The sequence below is a fragment of the Taurulus bubalis genome (genome assembly GCF_910589615.1).
Source record: "Taurulus bubalis genome assembly, chromosome: 8".
NCBI lineage: Eukaryota > Metazoa > Chordata > Actinopteri > Perciformes > Cottidae > Taurulus > Taurulus bubalis.
Window position 1 is genome coordinate 24,141,443 of NC_136596.1, and position 23,628 is coordinate 24,165,070.

Consider the following 23,628-nt stretch of genomic DNA (forward strand, 5'->3'; position numbering starts at 1 on the left):
CTTTGGCCGAGTCAGCCGGTTGGACTGGAGAGCGTTGCGAGTGTCGTGTTTACATTTTTTTTTTAATTCTTCCATTCCCATTTCCTGCAGGCGGCTGTCCGCGAGGATAACGAGACACTTGCAGCCCGCGAATGAGCATCAACGTCGAGGACAGAAACCCGCCTGTCTCGGTTACCGGGTCAAGTCTGTTCATTTGACTGTGAAGGAGCTGCGTCTTCACCGCAGACATGAGCGGAAGAGTCGGAGACCTCAGTCCTAAACAGACTGAAGTCCTGGAGCAGGTAGAGTGAGCTACACTAATACACTAATATAGTAATATTAATAATAACTGTGCTGCACACTGTGATATCTCTTGACCATGATGCTCTGTTGTGCAATGCCCTGTCTGGCAGCTGTTTAATGAATACGTCGCGTTATATAAGACATTATTAAGAACAACTTTGGACTTCATTCATTTCTTGATGAAGACATTTATAATATTTTGTCTGTAAAATGTCAGAAAATAAGGGGGAAAGGGCTTGTTGACAGTCCAAACCCCCCCACAAAAATATTATTTTCTATGATATAAGACAATACAAAGCATCACATTGTTCCATTTGAGGATCTGAAACCAGCAAATGTTTTAGGATTATCAAATGAAATACAGATTTATCTTTTTTGTCAAAACAGTAATGATCTTATTTATCAAATGTTGCAGCTCTAAAGCATCACCTGTTATTTTTAATGGCCCGTAAGTTATATCTAAAGCATTGGTACATTTTGTACCCATGAATAAAGAAGGCCTAATTAGTTAAAACATAATAATACACCTCTTTGTAAAGGCTCCCTCTCAAAGCAGGGCGTACTTTACTCGGAATGAAAGCAAACAATAATTAAATTATGTTATAATTTACTAGTTCTCACATTCAATGTAAGGTCTTCAGAGTTCTCATTATCTCGAATCAATAGTCTTAAAACTAAAGATATAACATACTTTACTATGATTTAATGATGTAGCTCTACATGTTAATTATTCTAATAAAAAGATGCAACAACTTATGATCAATCAAAACTAAGGCAGCAAAGGACAGCGTTCCGGAGGCGGGACTCGATTCTCGCAGACTCAAACTACATTTCAGTTTGACCTTTATTTATATTATTTTGTTTTATTTGATCAGAGACATAAATACAGCCTCATCTCAGTCTCAGTTTTCTATAAAAGAAACTGTGTTCTCAGCGTGATTCCAGTTAAAAAGGCTGTGCTTTAACAATAGGAGTTCATACTTCCTGTGTTCGTCGTTCCCCATCACTGCTTACACATGACTCATATGTTATGAACTGCGAGGTTTGCTGTGATTCATTATAAACACTGAAGTTGGTCTAACTTAAGGGGAAGTGTGTTTACTGTACGTTTACGTAACGGGAATACACGACACAGCCACAAGCTGTGTGGACGCAGATCTCCACATTATTCCTCAAAGGTCTGCTGGAGGCCTTGTGGTTCACGTGAAGGGAAATCTTAAAGCCACGATGGGGCGACAGTTTACGTTTGGCCTCTTCCTGTTTGGAATATTTGTTGGTTTTCTTTGACGGCAGCGATAGTAAACTGAATATCTGTTGAGCTTTTGACTGCTGTAAGCAATGTAAGCATGTCAAATTTAACAAGTTAAATGATGAATCAAATATAAAAACTGGCAGATTATTTTTGCAGCCCTGATGCTCCAGTTTCCCAAAAAATCAAATGTTTCACAAGCATCCGTTGTTGAACTTTGCCCAGCATTGACATTAAAGTGTGTAAAATAATTAGTCACAAAAGTCACAAGTTTCAGCAGCTTTAGAACAGAAAACCACACAAATCTGAAATGAGTAAGAGACTTCAAACAAATAAAAGTACTGTATTTTTATTTTTAACTCTAGGGTCATAACAAAGATAAAAGATTAGGGCAAACATTTCCATAAAGTCTCTTCCTAGTATCCAATCCTCACACCGATCATCCCTCTCTTCTGCTCTCCTTCCTCTGGCTACAGTTTCGAGAGAGGATACAAGACATTCTTCCTCAACTTCCTGCACAGCATGACCACTTCCTGTTACGCTGGCTCAGAGGTGAGTTAAAACATGAAACACCTGCTGCTTTCCCTTAACCACTGTTTGTACTCACAACAACAACAACAACAAAAAGCAAAACCTTTCCCACAATCGATTTTCTTTATACTACAAACGCCTGATTATTTGCTTCTATAGTCATTTGCAGAAATTCACAGGGACAAACCGTCTGTGTCTGTTGCAAAAAGCAGAAGCTGCAGTGGTTTATTACACAAAGGGACGTGATGCAACACATGTAAACACTTTGTTTTCAGAGGTTGAGAAAGAGGCTCGCGTCGGTTTTGATGCCCAAACACAACAGAAAAATCAAGCGGCTGATTATTCAAGTTAACAAGTCGGGAGGATGTCTTTTTTTTTTTTTTTTTTATGTGAAAAAGCACTGGATTCCATTTAAGTCTTTAATTAAACAAATTTAAAACAGTATTTTATCTTGTCCGCCGTAATGCTATAAAAGGCCATGAGTTGTCGTAAACTAAAAGTGTGATTGTGCTGCAGGAGGTTGTTCAATCCTTATATAATTTTCTTGGCAGAGTTTTAGTCGGCACCATCAGACCTGCAGCAACACATTTCTTCCAGCTCAATAGCTTAAAAGCTTGTTGTATTATAATTTTTAATTGGTTAATCCATTTTGTAATCCTCTGTTGGTTATTTTGGTCTAGGTCGCATTCATTTAATTCATTATAAAAATAAGACTTATTGGTCTAAACAGACGGGAAGCCCTGCAAATATGTGACACGATAAGAAATAATTCAACCCTTCTGGTTTTTCATCATACTTTCATATTTTGGCCAGTATGACCAATAAAACAGATTTTAATTTGCATTCTATTTGGTCTTTAAAAAAAGTCTGAAGTTTAACCTGGTGAAGCCCTGGGTAAGTTCCTGCGTTCAGACTCTGGAGGAAATGGGGGAGCCGGTGATTAAAGGAGGCGTTGCTCTGATTAGTTCTGCAGCAGAGGTCTGGCACTCGGAGTTTCAGGCTAATCCCGAGCTAATCGCATTAAAGATGCACCACGGCGGACCTCGCCCCGTCTGCCGGGAGACACTCTGCTGCAAAGTTCCAGGAAAGTTTTCCTCCAAAATAAGTTTCATAAGAAGAGTTCAGGGCGGCAGTGAAGACTGAGCAGTTGTTATATAAAACTGTAAATCATAGCTTGTTTTATGAAGAAAAAAAAATGCTGTATTTGGATGTATTGAACACCATAAGTAATATACAAGTGAAATATATGGTTTGGTTCATGAGAAAATTCAAATGTCACAAATGTGCCTCAATGCAAATTTTGGAGACCTCGTCTGAATGTTCTCTCTAGCTTTGTTCTGCTTCACTTTATCAAAGTCAACCTCTGCAGAGAGAATGTTCACATAATGTGCTATGATTTGGGTTAGAGTTGGACCTTACAGCTGCATCATTTACTCTTAACCAGTAACATATAGACTGATATTGACACATCTGAACAAAATCTCACATGTGTAGCCTTTTATTATAACCAACATTATGAATAGTGGTTGCAGAGATGCACCCTTTTTAGTTTGGGTACGCAATCTTCGAGGAAAGGGCCTAAAAATAAGGTGGTTTCCAAAAGGTTCAAACGAAGCCGCACTAAACGGCGTCACAGCTCCGAACGCGGACAACGAGGCGTCTGTTGGGCAAACGTACCCTCTAAAAGAGATTCAAGTTATTTCCCCATTTGGTGAAAAAGGAATCCCATTCAAGAATGTCATGCGACGATTGCCAAATGTACTTAATTGATTTAAAGCTGATGATGTAGAGCCTGAGGTGGCACAGTGAGCACCAGTGATCAGAACAAATGTTTCAACTCTGCATTGCATCCACCTCGTGATTCTAGAAGTATTTATACATAGAAATAGCGTCTTTTATAATCAATGTGGTAGGAAGTTAACACTTAGCGTTTCCAAATGCTATCATTGTCAATCGTTTGGCAATAAACAAACTACACCTCAGTGGCATGAGCGCGATTACACACAACGACATATTTAATGTCGTAAAACAGAACATTAAACTCTCTTAGGCTTGTGTTAACGACCTACCTTAGATTAGATTAGAAAGCTTTATTATATCATAGATATATTATATCATCGGCATCTAACCAACACATTTAAAAAGACCATTGACTTTAAGACAAGGGAACCTGAAGTGCAAAAACATATTTACTAATTGCTGGTTTCTAGGGCTCATTCCTGCAGCACTCTGTAAGGAACCGATCTAAACATTGTGTAACCAACATTTACTTGAGTTAAAGCAGAAAACATATCTTTTGCCGCTTTACAGAATCCACCAGGTAAGGCACACCTTGGTTTGTTTTACCTGGACTCAGCTGCTTTTTGTCTATTGAAATAGTATCTTTTTAAAACAGCGAACGTCAAAGGTTAAAGAACTGATTTCAGGTGCATTTGTTTGCCAGGAAATCAGGAATGTGGACGGTGTATAATGTATCAAAGTTTACGCCCTGAGGAACACAGGGCGTCGCTGTTAGTGTTCCTGCGTCACGTTTTTATATTTCCTGTGATATTGTAACTGTGTGATTGATCTATTTAGAACCGGTTTCTGTACACTGTAGTGTACTAAAGACTAAATCCTCCTTTCTTCTTAACCTCTACTCCAACTGGGTGTGGACAGTATTTTACTCTAGGCGCTCATCCCAAAGAGGCACTAATTCAGTCTGTACTTGAGCACTTTAGGATGAAGTCTTATAGACTGAAGTTCACTTTTTTTCCCCAGTGTTCAGTGAGACATACTTTTTATTTTTCATCCGGTGGTTTGAGACTACTGTTAATTTGTTTTTTAATCATGCTCACATGCATGCATTTTGACTTCATCTCCACCATAGACTGTATGAGATTTGGACGTAGTTTCCGTGACGTCACACGTAGGTTTCCAAAGAGCCGTCGTGAAGCTCAAACGTTGGGCGGCTCCGGCTGTCGCCATCTTGGCCGTGACAAACTCCCGGCTAATCATTTATAAAAAAACGGGCAAAGTGGAGGGTTGTTGGTGGAGCTGAGGCAGCTCGCCACCTGTCACTCAAAGTGGCTACACCCTTAATTATGCCTAACTTTAAACCATAATTAGTTTTACCGGGTCAGTTCTATAAAAATGGACCCCTTGCACAGTTGTCATGAATGGGGATATTAGCTACAGAGACCAAAACCCTTTTTTAAACCAGGCTGTAAATTATTATTCTGTAAAGTTTAACATCTTAACACGAGGGACTTTGGGGCTTTGATGTTTCTTTTTTTCCATTTGAGCGACTGCAGTTTTTGGCTTTGTTTCTCAGCTGCTTGGAGTCTCGACGCTGTGAGGACATATTGTGCCTTTTGCCTTCCTTTGACTTTCAACATATATTCTCTCCTGACGTACAGGACATGTAGGAACTTGTAGGAGCTACCTGAAGAGCACAGCAACTGCTATGTGTACTGCCTTGACATACAGCCTTGCCCACATGCTGTCTTAATCTTTCTATCAGGTTTAAAAACCTACAGAAAGACTGTCAGGGTGATGATTTAAAAGACGACGACATGGTTGCAAAGTGCACCTTCCCTGCATGTTTTATTACACCTGGACCAGTGGTGTGTGAGGTCAAATGCTGACTGGTTTGCTCTCGCAGCTTAAGATAACGTTGTGCTGATCATAAACAATCTTCGCATCGATGGTTATCTTTGAAGGAACATTGGTCCTGAAATCACTTAAAGATATGTCTGTTCTACAGCTAACACAATTACACAAAACCTCATTATAAAAAAGCATGCATTCATATGTTAAGGAACTCTATTCATCCAGAACCGTGTGTATTATTAGTCGTTAAATCGTTGAGGTGACACAACACTTGCTACTGACTCAAAATAATACACAGAATCTGCTCTGTGCTTTTGTAACTGTGTCCTAGTTAAGGTGCCCGACTGAAGCTTTAGTTGCAGCGTAATCCCCTGCTGGAGTAAATTGTAAGTCTCACTTCACAGCAACAGTGCTGTCATGCTTTTCCGCCAGAGATAATCACCTTAGATGGAGCACTAAGACGACGAGCTGTTTGTCCACGCTGTTCTGGATCAGTCACACCGACACAGAGGTTTTAGTATGTTACAGTAGAGGAGCTCTTTCACCAGTTTATGCCCGGAGGGCTTCACTTTCTTTTCTTTGTATAATAGAATAGAAAATACTTTGCATAAGGCATTGTTTTTTTTCACACTCCAACTAGTGCCTCAATGTACAAAACATTAAATTAACGTCACCTACAAAAGCTTTCTTTAGTGTTTGGTTAATCTAATACCGCGTTCCGTAAAACTCTAAACACGAACATTTTGTACGTCCTCCTAGTAAAAGTACAATGGACCTCCACTCAAAGTCAGAGTTCCTACTTGTTGTGAACTCGGTGCAGATCCATCGACCCCGACTTCACAAAGAAACAGTTATTAGACATCACGCAACAAGGGAAGTGCACGTTGTGAATGCTAAACCATCTACTTAAAGGCAGCGTTAGCAACGGTTGCAAAGAAATAAAAAGATGATGACCGGCAAAAAAAAGCTGAACTCAAGTTCAAGTTCAATTCAAGTCCACAAAGGTTTTATTGTGGTTGAATTCATGATATTATAAATTGTAGAATATACCAATATTATAGTGGATCCCACTCTAACGGTTCTTCCCTGCATTTTGTTTAGAGACCCGTGATCCATAAATGTTAAATGATATCTGTATTTTCTCTTTCCTTTCTCTTTTTCAGCCAGAAACTTCAACATCCAGAAGTCGGAGGCTATGCTGCGAAAGGTAACACGTGCAGCTTCTCCGTGTTTCATGTCCCTGCATGTGTGTCGCTCTCTGGTCGTAATTTGATACAAATCATGTACTGAATCAAAAAAGCCGAGGTGCAACCGCTGCACTTCCTCTTTTCAGCGACTAATGTGTGTTGTGTGTGAAAGGGCAATTAGTACCACGCAGACTCATCAGCTCAGGAGTGGCTGCAGATTAGAAAGGAGACGTGTGGTAACGGTTCGCTGTGGAGTCACCGCTGCTTGAGGAGATAAGATGAAAGATAAAAGGGATCATAATAAACAGAGGAACATTTACAGCCGCATGAATGGTGTAACGCTGCAGTAACCGGTTTGTGTCCACTAGGTGGCAGAAGAACAAACACAAACCCTGATATATTGCCGTTTTATAAAGTTGTTCTGGTTTGTAAAGGCTGCCTACTTCCACAATTCAACAGCAGCATTTGTTTTAGGCCAAACTACAACTTAAAAATAAACTGGAATGACTCAAGCAAATTTCTAATAAATTGCACTGGATGTAAATTGAACTTCTCAGTTCGAACACTCGGTGTCGCCGCCATTACGAACAACTTCTCGACTCGATTGATTGCTAGTCGATGAAAACATTTACCCCGGTTGATCAGGTAAAAATGGAGGAAATGTAAAAGACGGAAGAGAGCCAGCAAAAAAGTATTTCCCCCCCACAGAAGTCAAGGGGAAGTGTGATTTATTAATTTGTATGTAATCTGTTGCGGTGATAAAAACAAGTATAATAATAATATAATAGAAGACACTAAAGTAACCATCAGGACCACATTGTACTGTTACATGTTGCAGAATGTTTTAAAGCTCAGGGAACTAATACCACTGACTGCCTTTAAATCTCGAATGAAAGAAATAGAGGCAGGTTCCCAAAAATGTAAATGTTTCTTAAATTAACTCTACGTCACTGTCTCTTAGCTCTTAGCTTTAACTTGTCTTGTTCTGTGTTTTCTGTCTATAACTACGTGTTTTTATGCTGCTGCCTGTCTTGGCCAGGTCTCCCTCGAAAAAGAGATTTTTAATCTCAATGGGACTTCCTGGTTAAATAAAGGTTTAATAAAACATGGGGGTCTGGTCTAGAATCCAGGATTTTCTTTCAGTATAACTGGTTGATAGTGTTGCAGAGTCACTCGTCACGGATTTAAATGACTGAATACATGTAATGAATTCCTTACAGTTACTTATGAAAACAATATCTGAATGTATTATGTTCAGTAAAATGCTTATATGTAGAAAAACAATCCATAAATAATTAAAGGAGGATTCTTGGTTTCAGGTCATTATACAATAATTCAAACATAGTTCTGAATATTATATTACATGTTTTGCCAATAAACCCCACACACTGGTCCCTTTAAAGGAGATGCTTGTGTGTTTGCTCAATGGGGTCATGGATTTGCAAGATTGCCGGAGGTTCTGGGTAATTTTATCTGAAGTTAAACAACTTTTTTTGCTTCTTGCGCCACCGAGCGACTGTCAAAGGAACAAACAGGGCGCCATCTCGACCACTTATAATTTGCCACTTCCTATTACTAGGTCTCAACAATCAGGTGTTTGAGAGGAAACCCTTCATTTTCCTAATGATCTCTTCAATAAATATGACTGTTTAATAACAGCACGGTAGAAGCTTCTGCCCCATTAGTTCAAATAATCTTCTTAAATCCATCCGCAAGACAAACCAGTAAATGTACATATTAAAGTGTCAGGTGATCCTATCTGAAACTTCCCTTTCCTTTGTTGGTCGGTGTGTTTGCGGTTGTAAGTATGCGCCGGTGTGTAAGTGTGCACCGTGGTGTTTACACAGCGGTACGCGACTGATCCGCTTCCTGCTGACGGGGCAGCTTTTACATCGTCTACTGTCTGAAACCTCCTAAGCCACTTAAATTGCCACATTGTGCCACAGTACAAGGCGTCTATGACCCAGAAAGTGTTTTACTTATTGTATATTATTAATACAAACGATTAGTGATTTTGCTGAACATGCGCTAATTTATTTTCTTCCAGCATTTGGAGTTCAGGAAACAGATAAAAGTAGACGTGATACTCACCGACTGGCGTCCACCAGAGGTAAGAAACATTATGAACCACAACTACAGAGGGTTTGGTGCACTTGACAGTTTAAGTTTTTTGTTTATTTGATGGCTTTCTCCACAAATAGTTGCACAAAGGCACCACAGAGATGTGCTCATAAGACCAAAATGGCAGATAAGTCAACGAATTGATTAGGATTCAATTTGAGGAAATATATATATATATATATATATATATATAATTTTTTTCTCAGAAAATATTGCCACCAAATATTTCAGTAACGAAACCATTTGAAATGACCGCCGTCTGCAGGTGATAGAGAAGTATCTGTCGGGAGGGATGTGTGGTTACGACCGCGAGGGCAGCCCCATCTGGTACGACATCATCGGGCCCGTGGATCCCAAAGGCCTCTTCCTGTCCGCCTCCAAGCAGGACTTCATCAAGTCCAAGATCCGGGACTGTGAGGCCCTGCAGAAGGAATGCAACCTCCAGTCTCAGAGGGTAAGAGGCCGCAGGCCATGGGACGGAGACCAGTCTCTGGCTGAGGTGTAGTGTGTTCATAGAAGTGGGGTTTAAAAAAAGGACGAAAAAGAACCATCCTCACAAAAGTAGGATTACTTTTTTTTGATCTTTATAATTGTAATTGTGCCTCTCAAAATGATCCAAAGGGAACAGGTTGAGAAGGAAACACCGCTCAGCTTCTGGGCGTGTCCCAAGTGAACGCCGCCTCTTGTTAAACGGCTACAAGCCCAAACGTGTTGGAAACCACGGCGTGGTGTTTATCTTCCTTTAGCAAACACGTGACCTTCTCGTGTTTTTGTTCTTTGAGCAGCGGTTCTAGTTTTCCACTGATAAAAATAAGATGTAACTTCTGAAGTCCTTTTTAGTTTGGAACGGCGCATAATGAGACAAATTCTAAGATTAGGAAGCACTACACAACTTTATATTAATATGTTCTATTTCCATTGATACGCGACAATTTAATTGTTTATTTTTCCAGTTTAATACTACATTTAGGCTGTAGTAACACTATAATAGTTATTTACTATTTACTGCTTACATTTTCTTTCAAAAAGGTTGCATTTCCCTCCCATTGATTTCAAATTGCTTACTTAAATTATAATCTCTTGATTTATTTAGTTTCTGTTGGTTTGTTTTTATGTACTACATTTAGTCTCCATCAGATGTCACATGGATGTATCCCTCTGTTTCATTACATTGCATTACTTTATAATCATCAGTTCTCAGAAGGAGCCTCGTAGTAAACGCCATAATAAAACCAGTCAATAATTAATGGCCAACCTGTTCAACTAATTGAGCACAATGTTTTTATATTTGACATTTTATTGAATCGTCCCACAGATTACATTTCCGTGTCTTTCTGTCACCAGCTTGAGAGGAACGTGGAGGCTATCACCATGATCTACGACGTAGAAGGTCTGGGTCTCAAGCATTTATGGAAGCCTGCTATAGAAACCTATGGAGAGGTAAAAACACACACACACACACACACACACACACACACACACACACACACACACACACACACACACACACACACACACACATATGGACATGCACCACCTAATAAGAGAAGCAAATACAGTACGTGTTCCTCTGTGTGACCAGATCCTCCAGATGTTTGAAGAAAACTACCCAGAAGGCCTGAAAAGGCTGTTTGTCATCAAAGGTACATCTGTCCTTCCTGTGTGTGTCTGTAATTGTCATTTTATCGATCGTGTATCTTGCTTGTGAAGAGCCAGATTCAGATATTGCATAAATATATACATATATATATGTGTGTATGTGTTCTCCTGCAGCACCCAAACTCTTCCCTGTGGCCTACAACCTCGTCAAGCACTTCCTGAGTGAGAACACGAGACAGAAGATCTACATCCTCGGGGGTGAGGCATCTTATTTTACAGACTCTCTCACCCGATCGAAACACTTTGCCCTCCCTCCTCTCTGACGAAATGACCCGTTGTTGTCGCTGCAGCTAACTGGCAGGAGGTATTACTGAAGTACATTGACGCAGAGGAGCTGCCGATGATATACGGGGGCAAACTGACGGACCCTGATGGAGATCCTCGCTGTCGGACCAAGGTGAGTCAGGGAATCCGAACCCGGACCGCACACCCACGGGTGCTGGTTTGTTTTGGTACCAATAGGTGGGCTGGTGAGGAGTTGGAGGAGACAAGTATCTGGTGCAGATGCTGCATAATTACTTTTAAAATACTATTAATACTTGGATATTCACTTACAGACACATTCATGAGTTCTATATCCTATTAGATGTATTGTAAGTTACCTAAAGGACTAGTTTATGAAGATAAGATATGAAAGACATTCACATAAATAAACAGTTATATGCCTCCAGATGTTGAATACATGAAGTTAAAATCAGGCGAAGTTCTGGTTGTTGTTATCTGGTTTTGAAGAACCTTGTTTTTCAGTCAAACTGAATGAACTGCACTGGATACAAGTCTGATTCCAACAGCAAATATAAATATGTAAATATGTATATATCATAGACTCGTGATTCCTGCCTCTCTAGCCTCTTCTCACTGGTTTGCATCCTGTGCTCATGTAGTTTGGCAGCTTTCAGCTTTGCTTTAGAGAGAAGAGGCTGTCTCACTGCTAATATGCATGCTGTGCACACGTTGTGGGTTTACATTTGACTGGCAAACCATGTGTCATGCGAGTTCCCACTCCCTTGTCACGGCCAAGCATAAAATATAAAAGGAATAATTTGCCTAAGAAGGAATAATTCACCGTCACACTCAGGCTACAAACGCGAATGAGACGTTCTCTATAAAATGTTAATGCTGCCAGCTCAGAATGTGGCTGGGATCCTGTAAACGGGCAGTTTGGTCACAGCAGGTCAACAACAAAGGGCTATTTTGGGCCGGCCGAATGAGTCAATACACATGATGGATGCAGTTTCTCTCTGCCAGAGGTATACATACAGTATATTAGAAGGAACTGATGCAAAAAGGATGCACTTTGTGGGCCGAACAGATGGTTCCCCGTGTGAAAGATGACGACAGGCAACATTTGCAGACGCTTCACAGGAAATTGCAGATGAGAAATTACTTATTAAACAGCCGCTTCATCCCCGCTGCGTTCCCCGCCTCGCTGCGTAGAAATGGCAAAAGCTCCAAGCACGAGAGACGCTGTCGAACCTGGCCGTGTAGTCGCGAGCAACGCTTGCAGAGAGCAGCAGCTTCACTAGTTGCATTCGTAGATAATAACTCTAGAGGAGGAAAAAATAAACTGACCTTGCGTTTGTTTCTGTAGATAAAAAATTGGGCCCAGGAAAGATGAGGAACAGGAAGAGAGAAATTAATTTCGGCTCCATTCAAGATTCAAGGAATAATTGCTGATTGATGCTCGGCCTCAAAGTTTTCACTTTTTTTAATATATATATTTATAGTTTAGCTACCTGTGTGTCCTTGACGTTGTAATGTATTGTTTCGGTCAGGTCGTAGGAACAGAGTAATCTTACTAAAAGAGTAGTTCGACATTTTGGGAAATGCGCTGAATCGCTTTCTTGCAGAGAGTTAGACGAGAAGATTGAGGCCACTCTCGTGTCTGTGCTTACGCCAGCAGCCGTAGCTTAGCATAAAGAGGGGGGTAGCATTGAAGTCAATCCAGGAAGTAGTCCAGCATGTCACATTTCTACACTTTGGTTTGTTGGTATTGAACTGAGCTGTTTTCCCGTGTTTCCAGTCGTAATGCTAAGCTAAATTGTGTAATTTCCCAAAATGTTGAATTATTCCCCTCAGAATTGGACATCATTTATGGGCCTGAAGGAATGTACTTCCACCATACAATTTTATTTGGAAATTGTGTGCAAAGATAGCTTTTTGGTGAAGTTCAAAGAGCCATTTATCATCAGCCTGTGCATTTGTTTTCTTCATCTTTAGGTTTCATTATTGCCCGTTTTATAGCAAACCTTTTCTGAGCTGTTAAAGTGGAACTTTGGTGTTTTTCTACCTTATTTCCCCATGTTTGGGTCTCTGTGACTAATGGGGGCAACAGTTGTTGAAATTACGAACTAAAATACAGTCCAGGTTAAAAAATATCAAAGTTTCCCTTTGATATCATAAGAGGATCCGGCTTGCTTTAAATTGCAGTGAACTGTGCAGCAGGAAAAAAATACTTTTGACATCAAATCTTTGTGATCTGCTTGCTTTAATCTCGTAATTACGAGAAAAGATCTCGTAATTACGAGATCAGGATGTCGTAATTACGAGAAAAGGGGTCTATATTTTTTTTATCCAGTGAATGCAATGCGCTTCCGTACCTGATGTGTGTTTTTTGTTCTTTTAGCAATGCCTTTCTTTCTGCATCTTTTCTTTTTGTGGGTAAACAGTTTCCCAATAACGGTTCTTTTGAGTTGACATTGCTGTAATTCTTTTAGAGAAGTGATTTCACTTAGACTTCCCTTATAATTAATGCTCAAGACAGATCTGGAACAACAACTCTGTGGTCTGTAATATATGTAACGTCATTCCCCCTGCTGGTGGCTTCCTGTACTGCTCTGTGCAGCACTGGGAACACGGTGGTTTGGTTTCATATTCATGTGAATAAACTTTGGAAGAGTGAGACACTTTTTTATGTGTGTGCAAAAGTTGTAAAATGACAAGCATTCAGACAAAGTCGCAGTAAGTGATGGCTTCCTCTTTTTCCTCCCCTCTCCTTCACCAAGACTTTCAACATTTCATATAACTAACTCTTTGACGCCCGTATATCTCTAACTGTCTTCATGCCCGGTCTCGGCTGCAGATCCACCACGTCGGCCCGGTTCCCCCCTCCTACTACGTGCGGGACCACGTGAAGGTGGACTACGAGCAGTGCATGACCGTCAGCCGGGGCTCCTCCCAACAGATGGACTACGAGATCCTGTTCCCGGGATGCGTTCTCAGGTCAGATGGATGCAACGCGCCATGATCTAGTGCTTTTTTAAGTGCTTTCAAATGTTGAACATGACACCAAACACTGTCACAGGGTTTTTGTCTTTTGCAAACAAATGAAATTCAACGAGTTCCACCCTAGGGCCCCCGAGTAAGGGGACCTTAGAGTTCTACAGCTCATATGACCACGATATGAATACCAGACGCTATTGTCCTTGATCTCTAACGAATCTGCAACTCTTTGCCTTTTAAAAAAGAAAAAAAAGCATATTCAGAAGGAAGCATATTCAGTCCAAAAACCGTGAAATTGAAAAATGACATACTTTGAGCTGATCCTTGGTCGCACCATAACAAACAGCATATGTAAATGACCGTCTCCTTCCGCATCTGCCGTCTGACACATTTTCAGAAGAGTCTGAGGACCAATGAGATCGCAGGATCTCGGAACGCCCCAAAAAAGCAACAAAAAAACCTCCTGGTCTCGCTTCGCAATTTGGAGACACAAATACTGGTCAGAAAATGATCTAGATCAGGGATTCCCAAAGTGTGGTGCACCCTGGGGGTGCGCGAGCTGCCTCTAGGGGGTGCGCGAGAGGAAAAATGTAATGGTGGTCTAATGGTGTAATAATTAATATTAAACATCATTAAAAAAAATTAAGTAGGATTTTTTAATTATAAAAATTCCCTTTGTAAGATTTAAATTTAAAATTAAAAACGTACAATTTAATAAATAGATGCACTTCCGGTCCGGCCGCCAGACTGTCTTTTACGTACACACTAGCTAGCCTAGCTTGTGCACCTAACGTCATTTCATTCATTCAGCAACATCCATGAAAACATGTTAAACTGGCTGAAATCGGGGAAGCTGTCAGGTGGGACATCTGAAGCTATCAGTAATAAAAGAGGAGAGGGACAGAGAAAGAGGGAGGAACCGGAGGGAGAGAAACGGAGAGGTGCGTTGGGGAGAGACCGGGAGCACAGAGACCCATCGTGGAGTCAAGGTGAAAAAAGAGGAGACGAGAGGGAGCATCAGACTGGGAAAAAAAAGAGGAAATATGATGACAATTATCTGGGTCTGGGCTTCACTTGGATTGGCAATGCAGATTGCCCAAAGCCACAGTGCGTGTTGTGCAGTGAGGTTCTGGCTAACAGCTGTCTGAAGCCTCTTATTTGCGCCGCCACCTGAACACCAAGCATGCCAGTGCAAGTCAGAAGCCCCTTACATTTTTTAGATCAAAATTGGAAGAGTCACAAAACAGCCAAAAACAACTGCAGTCTCATTCATGTGTTGGGTCTACACAAAACGCACTACGGGCTTCATATCTGCTCAGTTACCGAATAGCAAGGAAGGGCCTACCTCACACAATCGGCGAAGACGTGTGCTTGCCAGCTGCTAAAGAGATGCTGGAATGTATGATTGGAGAGAAAGAAGCTAAAATGTTAGACATGATCCCGGTGTCCAACAACACTGTCTCGCGCCGCATCGATGCTTTGTCCGAAGACATCCTGGCAACGTTAGTCGGTCGCGTGAAGAAGAGTGAGTTTTACTCTCTGCAGGCAGACTTGACAGGCTGAGCCACCTGCGCTGCATGTGAACATCCTCATATGGACTCCTCCTTTATTATTTATATCTGTTTCTGAGCCTATGCATGTGCCACTCTTTGTTCTTTACGTGGCTTACTGTGTTTAAGTAAATAAATGTGAAATGCAATCTGCCTCTGAGCCTGTGCGTGTGTCCTCGCCATCCTTATTGCTCTTTTGTCGGGATGTAGAAGGGGGTGCGTGGCCTAAAAAGTTTGGGAACCGCTGATCTAGATTGATTTATTAGACTCCCATAGACCCGTACGGTTATGTGCCTCTTCTCACAAGGGGTAAGGTACTTTATCAATTTAAATGAATTAAATCAGAGATGTGGATGAGGAGATAGCACAGTTTTAGTTTTGAAAAAACACAATTCTCATTTTCGGGAGAAGATAAAAAAGAGCTGCGGGTTTATAAGCCTTTATTAATCCAGGCGACCTTTTCTCTCTCCCATGTCGGCAGGTGGCAGTTTTCCACTGAGAGTGCAGACATCGGTTTTGGGGTGTTTCTGAAGGCTAAAAAGGGCGAGTGGAAGAAAGCATCTCAGATGCATGAAGTTGTGCTCAGCCAGCGTTACAACTCCCACTTAGTGCCGGAGGACGGCTCGCTGACCTGTGAACGCCCGGGAGTCTGTGAGTAACCCGACGCTCGGCACACGGGCTTTATGACGTGTCGTTATTAGATTAGAGTCAAGTTAAATACATATTTTGTTCCGTGTTGTCTTCCCCAGATGTCCTGAGATTTGACAACACTTACAGCATCTTCCAGGCCAAAAGAATCAGCTTCACCGTCGAGGTCCTGCTGCCGGACCACCTGCAGTCCCCGCAGACCAACGGGGGGGGCGCCAAAAGCAACGAGCAGGCAGCGGGCCACAGCCCATCATAACCGAGGAGGAGACGTAATGACGTAACGTTTAGCGCGAAGCACAGCCGAGACACTTGAGTTGAACAGAAAGCGCGACACGCTGCCAACACACACAAAGTATTAAACCCACTTAAGATACAAAAAAGAATCCATCACAAAATAATTAAGGTTGACAAACACATCATGTAGAGATTGGGAAGATATTGTTTGACAATAACTACTGATTGATTATAAACTTGAAAATGATGTGACCAAAAGAGTGTGAGCATTTTGGACATCTCTCGGCACCGGCGGGTGCAATGTTTGGGTGTCCGCAAACTTCTGGCCACATGTTGTAGCTTCACGTATAATAAATATTATTATGTTTTGCCAGGAGACGTGAGATAGTGAGAAGCAACTTTACCTCAAGAGCTAGTTTTCTCACCAACAACCTACATTAGCAACCAGGAGCGCAACACGACTGTTGCATTGTGGGCAATGTAGGCATGAGGTGTTGACAGGAAAGGAGAATGCAAAGAACCAAAAAAACATATATTTGTCAATGAGGGAGGGCATTGCCTTTTAAAATCCTCACCTATGTGTCGAGCAGTGTTAGATTCACATGATGTTCTCAAGTAGCCACCAAGTGAAGTACGACGTGGATAACATGTATATATTATATTATGTGTAATAAAAGGCAACCACCCCGACAACAAGTAGCACAAGAGAGACATATTCATTCATTTTCCTTGAACACAGATAAACATTTTAGATAGATGTTTATTTAATTTTTTCAATCAGGAGTTTAATATGCATTTAAGTTAGTTTCTATAAAACTTATTGTTTGTTGCTATTTTTGAGAATTATCCAGAAAATGTCCAGTTTTCTGCCTTTTGTGTTTTATTAAAATTAATAGAAATTCAAGGTCACACGCTGAACATTTTATTTAAAATAATGCATTCACATGGAAGCTTATTTAATAATTGGTTAGGCGTTTCGAAATTAAGTTTTTTATTTGTATTATTATTATTATTAACATTCATTGCTCATTGGATGTGATTGATTGTCTCTTTTCAGATTTGCGAACAACATTCCTCAAGATATGTATTTCTTTGATGCTAATTTATTTCATAAATTATAAATATTAAAGTCAAAAACACTGTATATCAGATTCATCAGATATACACAGTATTACATAATATTAATGTCGACTTGTTTGCAGTGAATGTTAATGAAAATATTTTCCTCTCACCAGACGATAACTGAATGTAAATTATATCAGAATGGAGGATTATTCACATTATTTTCATATTTATATTTATAACAGTGCTGAAGGACTTTTGCAACCACCTGGTAAATCCTAAGGAAAGATAATAAGCTTCGGGCCTTACTGTGCAAACTGTGTTGATGAATACCTTTCCTCATATGATAAAGGTACTATAAACTCAAAATAATTGTAATAGAAGTGAATAAAGGTGTTGACAATTTGCTGAATGTGTTTGTTTTTATAATTATTTCCCCCTTAGGAAACAGTAAGTGAACTTAACGTTCACTATCGCCTCCCTTTGGGTCGTCTTGTTTGTAATGCAACTAAACAGGTTGAGGGGGAAAAGCCTGCCAAACTGCAGTGTGAGCCTTTTTGAGGGGAGGATTAGAGTTACTTCAGGTTAAAGGGTTTATCACCCCATTAAAAAGTAGACGTTAAGGGACACATTTGTAAATTATGAGAACAATATTATTATGTAGTTTTTAATTTAGCCCTTTCAAATTGGGGAATTAATTAATTATATAGGCAGTTCCAGGACAACAGGGGTCTTCACAGTGGGACGTCTCCCTCCTAGAGGCACAAGAGTGCTTCACGTGTATAATCTGCATTTAATAATTCATATTACAATCACATTGTCTGCATCACCGAGACATAAACGGAAATCTTAAACCAGAACCTTCACTCCACATTTGGTAGAAATCTGAATGTGGAGTTACATTCAATTTAGTAGAAAAACAAAGTACTCACTAACTGTTGCTATCAGTTAAATATTATTATTAATATTAAGAAAAGATAATATTATAATAAACATTGTTTTAGAATATTTATTATGTATTAAATATTATTTATATATTCATCTAATAAATATGTATTCATATTATAGAATATTATTATTCAGGTGTGTTTCTAGATCACGTGATGATCTAGAAACACACCTGTTCTGCCATAAAGGATCCTGAAAGTCGCTTCCTGACCAGGTGACGTCACACAAGCGGGAAGCGAACCAGCGGCGTCTCTAGCACGGCGCCATTTTGTGTCTGGAGAAACACGACACGTTAAATGTGGTTATTTTAACCAGAGGTTTGGTTTGTAACAACTTCCCGAGGTTTGATGTCAAGAGTTTAATAAAAGATAAATCTACATCTGAATCAATGCAATGAACAAAGCTTGACTTTGACTCCTTTGTTCAGATGGGATGGATTCTGTTGTCGGCCCTGCGGTAGCACGCGTAGTCGTTAGCCGCCAACATGGGTGAGCACCGCGGCCCCTCGGAGCGGTCGGCAGCGGTTCTGGGTTCTGATGTGTGCGTTTCCCCCTCCTCCCTCGGTGGACTGCGGTTCTCTAAAAGCCAGCAGCACATGAAAGGTTAAAAGGTTACAAGCCGCTCCCCAACAGGAAACAGTCCACAGACCCATTTGGATCACGTACACACACATGGTTGATTATCTCTTTCATAAGAATTTTAATCAGGACTTTTTACTTTTTTTACGTTGTGGTATTGATACTTTTACTTCAGTAGATGTGTTTTCTTTATTTCACATTTCTTTGTATGTTAAATAAAGTAAATTGACTTCCTCACCATGACTTTGGAGGCAGCTCTCGTTCGGAACTTGGACTTCGATGATTTCGGTGACGGCGCTGATATTAAGGCACATAAGATTTAATCTTGAGAACAGACCAACGTTCGTCCTTTGATTCTTTCTCTCTTTCGTCTGTCTGTCTCTCTCCTCCATTTTCTCTCTTCTTGTCTCCTCCTCCTCCGGCTCCCGTCTGTCCTCGTCTTGGACACATCGAGGTCTCTCACCGATCTGCTCCTCAAACAGAAGTCGTATGTCTCCTGCAGAAAGAGGCCTGTGGAGCTCCAGCTCACTGGGTTCAGAAGAGAGGATCTCTGCAGGTGGCTGACGTCTCACCTGGACATGGGACCATATGGACTTTTCATGTTATGAATATTCTGGCCAAAATAATGATATTATCCCGACAATCATCTCACATAAACACACAGCTATTACTGTACGTTACATTTAAGAAACACATAATTTTACTGCACGGGACACATTTTCATTTAGTGAACATCCTTTTTTGGTGAGAAACAAACAATCTTTAAAAAGGTAAGTATAAGTCTTCATGCATTAAGCCCCGCATGGACCTATATAGGTCCTTTTTTAAAATTTTAATTAAACTATGTAAAACATTACAATAATCATGAACAAATATATTGATGCTACACATCAAATTAAACAAGAGAACCTGGGCTACAATAATTAGTCAGCCATTTCAACACAACTCAAACACCAACTAAAATAATTATTAAAATAAAATAGTTATAATTTTGTCAGCCTACTCTGCATGTTTCCGGAACTAGCAGCCCGTAGCTTGGTGCTATCAGAAAAAGACAAATAGCAAAAAGCAAGACAATTCCACACAGATTCCAAATCCATTCACCAAATCCCTCTGCTGCAAAGCATCACCGAGATACGAACCAAAGAACACAGCAACATAAATCGCTGAGTCAGCACATTTTGAAACTTTATTTTTTTTTGTTGAAAAAATGCATTTCCCCCAGTAAATCCACACTGATACAAGTTTCTTTAACACCATAAGTCATATGAAAGTGAAATATAAGGTTTGCTACATGAAAAAATTCAAATGTCACAGATGCGCGAAAATATGCGCAAATGTGCCGAAATGCAAATTTTGGAAACCTCGCCTGAATTCTCTCTGTACTTTACCCAATCTGACTTTGTTCTGCTTCACTTTTTCAACTGAAAACATTGCAGAGAGACTGTTCACATATTGTGCTATGATTTGGGAGAGCCTCAGGGCTTCTTCTTCTTCTTCTTAGTGAAGCATCATTTCAAGGAGATAATCATCCTGAAAGTGCTTTTTTCTATAGGCGGACCTGGAACTTCTATTTGTTCTGTGTTTCAATCTGTATTTACTCTTAGCCAGAAACATATATACTAATATTTACACATCTGACCAGAAGCTCACAAGGGTTGCCTTTATTGTAACACCAAAGTTATTCAAATAGCCCTTGTGGTTGCAGAGATACACCCTTTTTAGTTTGGGTATGCTATTTTCGAGCTAAATCCTAAAAAATGCCTTGGTGCTTAACGGGGCTTAAAAGGTTAAAGAATACAAATACTGGGATTATGTTCTTTCTTGAATGATAAATAAAACAATGTAAAGACTCACCGCTCCTCTCCTCTGATTGGACGCTTTCGGGGAGTTAAAAGGCTCCATGTCCTCAGACTCCACATTTCCTGAAGCCTCATAACTTAAAGTGCGCTTTCGTCCAAAAATGTATCTCAACATTCTGATTGATTGATTCAGATTTGGAATGTAAGTAATAATTTAAAAACAATGATGTACTTGAAAAGTAAAAGTAGTTTGAGCTCTGCTGCGAAGAGTCTTACTTCTCCAAAGTCGTGTGTGGAAATGAGGCTGTAACTCTGTAACATTCGAGATTTAAAGACCAACATCTGATGATGCAACACTGAACAGAACATCAGTGTTTTAGGTCGTCTGTCAGTTGTATTGTTTTTTTTAAATAAATACAAGGAATGGTGGAAATGTACACACACACATACTGAACTTAAGTACAAATGTAAGGTACTTAGTGTGCATTACTTGAGTATTTTCTTCTCACTCCACTAGCTGCATTTTAGAATTTCTTTAACTTTTTTACCCCATATGCTCTTTATTGCTGTTGCGTTTGACACTTTTCAGAATTGACTGTCTCATAAAATCAGTTTTTATTCTGTTGTATCCTGTCATGGTGCAGTGAGCGCCCCACGACTCACGAGCCAGTCTTTAACACTTCACTCAACGCCAGACTGAACACAATCTCCCTGGTCTTTGTTGCTAAAACTGGGTGGAAACAATACAAAAATAAAAAAATACCTGTGTGATGGAATTCATCCTTTTTAATATCCTTGGGAGAAACTCTTAAACGCCTTTAAGTATTTATTGAACAGATACTTGAATGGATATAACTCGTTATTTCATGCTTCCTTTGCAAGCGTACTCCTCCTCTGTCGAAGCACCAAGGCCAAGGTCCCAGCCTCGGCATGCGCTGCTGTCTCCAGAGAGGAGGGTGAAGTGGGTCATCAGGGTGAGAGAACAACAAGTCAGGCATGAGATACATCTGATGAGATACATTGGTTATTTGGTTTGAGGAGTCTTGGGAGGTCAGGCTGAGCCGGCTCTCATGCACACGATGTTCAGAGTTAATTGATACAAGTTTCTAAAAAGAACAACGTGATACATTTCCACAACAAATACAAAGTCTTTAAACGTCTAGACGTAGAGAAGCTTCCGATGAATGTGAACTCTAAATGAGCTTTTTTTCAACCTTGTCTCTAATTACTACATTATATATTAAACTAATTCACAGCTTTAAATAAAGTGCATACGCAGCGAGGTGCAGACCAGTGTGTGACTTAGAAATTACTTTTATGTTTCTACAACGACAGAATTATGTGCAGACAAACTTATTATGTTCACAGGCAACGTTTTGGTTTATTGAGTTCTTGAAGCGCTTCATTTATTTGCTGCAACACTTTGGAAGGGTGGTGTTTACGGTCAGGTGTTGATAATCATGTTATGTTTCATGATTCGAGTCACTGCAGACATTTCCTGAAACAAATTGAGAAGCAGAACTGAGTGAAGTTTAATGACGCTGTTGTCAAGGTCAGATATTCTGTTACAAGGTCAGATATTTAGGTGGAAGACAAATTAAATATGTGAACATTTGACTGATTTGTTCATCACCAACTTGCCATATTACGTCCGCATTGTGTTAATATAGAGGTCGGCATTTTGCTTATTTAATATGTGTTTGATGTTGGGATTCAGAAAAGGACAAAAGTCAAACTGAGGGAGTACATCTCTTATCGAGCCGATCAAAGCTGTTAAAGCAGAACAATGTGATAATGTCACTAGAAACGCCTGAACCTTTGCTACTAGGGCAGTGGTTCTCAAACTGTGGGGCGCGACCCTCTAGTGGGGCGCGAAGGTATTACATGATCTCCATGAGGTCTTTTCTGCTGTTGTCTCTCTCAAAACAGAATATAGATCTAAGCTCAACATTGAGCATGAATTGAGGGCCGTATAAAATCAACAACGCCGTTTTAAAAATATTTGTAGAGGAAAGCAGCTCACTGCAGCCACTAATACTGATACAACGTGATGGCTCACACATCTGCACTCATTTTGTTTTGCACAGGTTGGACGTTATTGTTAGTTCCTGAAAATATAGTCAGTGCAAAACAGATTATTTGCAGCCACAATAGGTCATTTTTTTGCTAAATAATAGTTATTTTTTGCACAGATTGAGGAGTCACAAAAAGTTGGACTATTTTGTTACAAATTTGTTGCGGCGGTGGGGCCCGAACATTTTTCTTCCTCCAAAGTGGGGCGTGACAGAAAAAGTTTAAGAACCACTATACTAGGGCAAATTCAAATGTTTCCTGTGAAAAAGGTGGATTATAAGTTTATTTTAGGAGATTTCTTTTGACTTTTTATGCAGTGAAGTCTGTAGATCATTGCTGGTCTGAGGTCTGTTCTGTTCATTAAAAACCACTAATGAGAGACTTGTATATCCAGACAAAGGACCCAACCCGCTGCATTGATTCATAAATATTTTATATACAAAATATTGTTACAAGTATATTCAACATATGTCACATTAGAATAAATAAAATAACTACTTTACATACATTTGATCAATCTTCATATTTCACAGTACATACATGAAAAAGATCACAATCCTAGTACTTTTGTGTACAGTAGATACATGCTCTGGTCGGAGGCTAAGTACAAACTTACGGTTAGTTTTGAACAGCTGTGGCCACTGTAAAGAAAACACTTACACTGCAGACAAGTGATTCAGTTTAATGCAGCAGAACCGAGGGAAAAAACTCTAAACTATCTTTGTCTAAATTCTACCGAGTTTGGAGCCAAAGTGCAGCTAGTTTTGGCAAACGTGCAGTGAGAACTGGGACATCTACAATGGCCACATCCGCATCTAGCAACACACAAACATACGCTAAGAGAGCTCGCTGAACACTTGTGTTCCTTGGCACGTGGTAAACAGACAATAA

The 23,628-nt window shown here is 40.1% G+C and overlaps 1 protein-coding gene across 1 annotated transcript; it reads left to right on the forward strand.

Annotated features, from left to right (window-relative positions):
* Positions 1-227: 227 nt before the first annotated feature.
* On the forward strand, positions 228-17,731 carry LOC306740063 (SEC14-like protein 2; the record flags this gene model as incomplete). Its single annotated transcript, XM_079222170.1, has 12 exons — positions 228-281; positions 2,008-2,083; positions 6,817-6,860; positions 8,888-8,950; positions 9,227-9,415; positions 10,306-10,401; positions 10,544-10,604; positions 10,735-10,818; positions 10,911-11,017; positions 13,703-13,842; positions 15,874-16,043; positions 16,142-17,731. 12 exons carry the CDS (start codon positions 228-230, stop codon positions 16,294-16,296), a joined length of 1,239 nt encoding a protein of 412 aa, XP_079078296.1. The 3' UTR covers positions 16,297-17,731.
* Positions 17,732-23,628: the final 5,897 nt, after the last annotated feature.